Genomic DNA, 3,891 nt, shown 5'->3' on the forward strand with positions numbered 1-3,891 from the left:
GTATAACTTGCACCCAGGCCCAAGAGCCCATAAGGTATCTCTTGCCAATATAACGAAAGCAGTACTACCGTATTTTCAGGCCTATAAGACGACCCCCAACTTTTCCAGTTAAAATATAGAGTTTGGGATATACTCGCCTTATAAGACTACCCCTCTTCTGTGGGGTACCTCTTCTTGATGCACACTTACCCCTTAGCATACTCTTTAATACTTTTTCATTTGCTTTCCAGTCCTGAACCATCTGTTTTCTAAAGGAGGGTTCATACCACCGCCACTGACCAGCCCGGGGTTTCCATCCTAAACCCCAGAGAAACTGGACAGTATTGCAGTCTTTGGGAGAAACTGGACAGTATTGCAGTCTTTGGGAGATTCTGTACATTACTATTGCAGCTGGTCATAGACCAACCGCAATAGTAATATTGCTATGACAGGCCTGGGAGCCTTCGGTAGGCTCCCGGCTGTCATAAGAACAGGTCGGCTCCTGTGCTGCACAGGAACCGACCTGCAACTTTATAGGTATGGGGCCGTTGGGGACAAGCCCCGGAGGGTATTTTTACACTTTGGGAGGGGGGAAGTGCTTAAGTATTAATGCTTGCAATCAGAGTGTGATCCTGCTCCTCCGCCCATCTTCCCCCACCATATATTCAACGTATAAAACAACCCACAACTTTTCAGAAGATTTTTAGGGGTTAAAACGTCATCTTATAACCCCGAAAATATGGTATACTATGATACACTATAATTTGGGACCTGGCACAAGTTTTGTACTCAGGCCCAGGAGCTTCATGTTCCGCCTCTGACACAACTGAATTTTAAGTATCATATTCCCTACATTACTACTCCTAAAGACCTTTATCTGTATTTGCATAGAGAAGTAAGTATTTGATGTCTCTAGCAAACAAGACTTAATACTTGGTGGCAAAACCCTTGTTGGCAAGCACAGGAGTCAGACGTTTTTTTGTAGTCGATAATGAGGTTTGAGCATGTCAGGAGGAATTTTGGTCCACTCCTCTTTGTAGATCATCTCTAAATCATTAAGATTTTGAGGCTGTCGCTTGGCAACTTGGAACTTTAGCTCCCTCCATAAGGTTTCTATGGGATTAAAGTTTGGAGACTGGCTAGGCCACTCTATGACCTTAATGTGCTTCTTTGAGCCACTCCTTTGTTGCCTTGGCTGCATGTTTTGGGTCATTGTCCTGCTAGAAGACCCAGCCATGACCCTTTTTGAATGTCCAGGCAGAGGGAAGGAGGTTGTCACTCAGGATTTTATGGTACATGGCTCCATCCATTCTCCCATTGATGTGATGAAGTAGTCCTATGCCCTTAGCAGAGAAACACCCCCAAAACATAATGTTTCCACCTCCATGGTTGACAATGGGGATGGTGTTCTTTGGATCATGGGCAGCATTTCTCTTTCTCCAAACACGGCGAGTTGATTTAATGCCAAAGAGCTCAATTTTTGTCTCATCTGACCAATCTGGATGATTGTGAGAGTGATTGGGAGAAGGTGCTGTGCTGTTTGGAAGAAGAGAAATCCTGCCTATGACCCAAAGAACAGGACTACTTCACCACATCAATGGGAGAATGGATGGAGACATGTACTGTAAAATCCTGAGTGACAACCTCCTTCCCTCCTCCAGGACATTAAAAATGGGTCATGGCTTTGTCTTCCAGAAGGACAATGACCCAAAAGAACAAAGAAGTGGTTGTAGGAAATTCCTTTTGTAATAACATAAATGTATTCTGTCTCTTTCTCCGATAGGTTCCATTCATATCCGAACGTTGTCACCTCTAGCTACAACGGGATCCGGGGAAGGAGTATGTGATATCTCGTGATTTAACAAGATGAATTAGAAGATATGTTTCATCTCTTCTTGGATAATCCTTGGAGAGAGCTGAGTTATTCTTCAATTTTGGATTAACCCATTGATTCTGCTAACACAAATGGAGCTCCAAAGGAAGACCCTGTCAGTCAAGATCACTTTCCTGATTTTCATTGTACTGTTCTTCTTTTCATTCATTTTTTTCTCCCTCTATATACATACAAAGCTCTTAGTGATAACGCAGGAATTTTTATATACAAGTATCCATCAAGAACCAACTAACGTCTCGAAGATCATCCTTGTTTGGTCCTGGCCATTTGGTTTTCATTTTCCGCTCAATGACTGTCCACCATATATAGATAATTCTGGATGCTTTTATACAGCTAATCGATCATTGTATTCTTCTGCAGATGCAGTTGTATTACATCACAGAGATGTCTGCGAGTTCAGAGAACAGTTGCCTCAGATGCCAAGACCGCCAAATCAGTATTGGGTATGGTTTAACATGGAGTCTCCTTCATATAGCCCAAACTTGCATTTTATGGATAACCTCATCAACCTCACAATGTCTTACAGATACGATTCAGATATTTTCTCACCTTATGGTTGGCTAGAGCCAAATCTAAAAGAAGATTCTTTCGCAATTCCACCAAAGACCAAGCTTGTTGCCTGGGCCATCAGTAACTGGAACCCTAAGTCTAGAAGAGTGCAATATTACCAAGAACTCAAGAAATTTCTCTCTGTAGACATCTATGGAAGGCAGCATTTACCACTGCTGCAAACTGAACAGGAAAAAACATTGTCCCAATACAAGTTTTATCTCGCCTTTGAAAATTCGATTCACGAAGATTATATCACAAAGAAACTTTGGAGGAACGCATTAACATATGGATCTGTACCCATCGTATTGGGTCCTCCTCGCCAAAACTATGAGCGTCTTATTCCGAAGGACTCTTTTATACATGTCGATGACTTTTCCACAGCTGAAGATCTGGCTAAATATATCTTAAAGTTGGACAGAGATCCGAAAGCTTACCAACAGTATTTTACATGGAGGTCCAGACTTCATCCCTTTTCAGATACCAACTGGCAAATTCATCACTGCAGAGTATGTAAAGCCCTGAAAGAGGGTCCAAAGAGAAAAACGATCTCAAAACTTGGAGAATGGTACAAATAATTCTACAGCAGATGTGTTATTATTATTTTATTATATTATCCAGTTTCGGACCACCCATCGAGTATTTATATCAGGGACAGGAGCCCATGGAAAGGGTAGGATGATGCACATGCTTGAACATATGATATGTCAAAATTTGTAAGTTTAGAAATAGATACAATCTTTATTCAGATACCGATCACTATGCGTTTTGGGAAATCCCGAAATCCCGGTAAAAGCAGCATCAGATAAGCAGGGATAATTCCTGAAACGCGTAGTGATCAGTATCCGAATAAAGATTGTATCTGTTTCTAAACCTATAAATTTGATGGGATGAGATGGGATGAGAAGAATAGTGCTTGATAAAATGTTGAATCTCCCTAGAATTCTTTATTAGCTGAGAACATTGGTGATTCTGATACCTCAGTCTGTTTTTCAGAGCTTTCAAAAAAAATGATGGCCTTCATATGGAACAGTTGCAAATTCAGGGTAACTCAACATATACTCTTCCAATTGAGAGATCCTGGAGGTATGGGGGTTCCAAATCTGTATCATTACCATTTGGCCACGACTCTTGGAGAAACCAGATTCTGGCTTATGTTTGAATCTCCCCACATCTCCTGCTGTACAGGCTATGGTGGGAGCTTGGCCCACTCTTTGTGCTGTGTCGGATACTGATATTACCAATATAGGGTTTGTGAATAATTGTTGGCAAAAAGCACTTAAATGGGCAAAGAGATCTACAATTTGTGCTTCACATTGGGAGCAGTATAGTAAACTGCTTCTATGAGGGTATTATTCCGCCCCCCCCCCCCCCCCCCCCCGCCAAGATTTTCCCTACATGCTCCTCTTGCTGTTGCAGAGAGTGTGGAGGAACTGCTGGCTCACTGTTCCTGTCCACTGTTTTCCTTG

General features: G+C 42.0%; 1 protein-coding gene across 1 annotated transcript; it reads left to right on the forward strand.

Moving 5' to 3' along the window:
• Positions 1-1,944: 1,944 nt before the first annotated feature.
• On the forward strand, positions 1,945-3,000 carry LOC142212536 (4-galactosyl-N-acetylglucosaminide 3-alpha-L-fucosyltransferase FUT6-like). Its single transcript, XM_075280496.1, has one exon. The coding sequence runs from the start codon at positions 1,945-1,947 to the stop codon at positions 2,998-3,000; it is 1,056 nt and encodes a 351-aa protein (XP_075136597.1).
• Positions 3,001-3,891: the final 891 nt, after the last annotated feature.

Source organism: Leptodactylus fuscus, chromosome 7, assembly GCF_031893055.1.
Source record: "Leptodactylus fuscus isolate aLepFus1 chromosome 7, aLepFus1.hap2, whole genome shotgun sequence".
Taxonomy (NCBI): Eukaryota; Metazoa; Chordata; class Amphibia; order Anura; family Leptodactylidae; genus Leptodactylus; species Leptodactylus fuscus.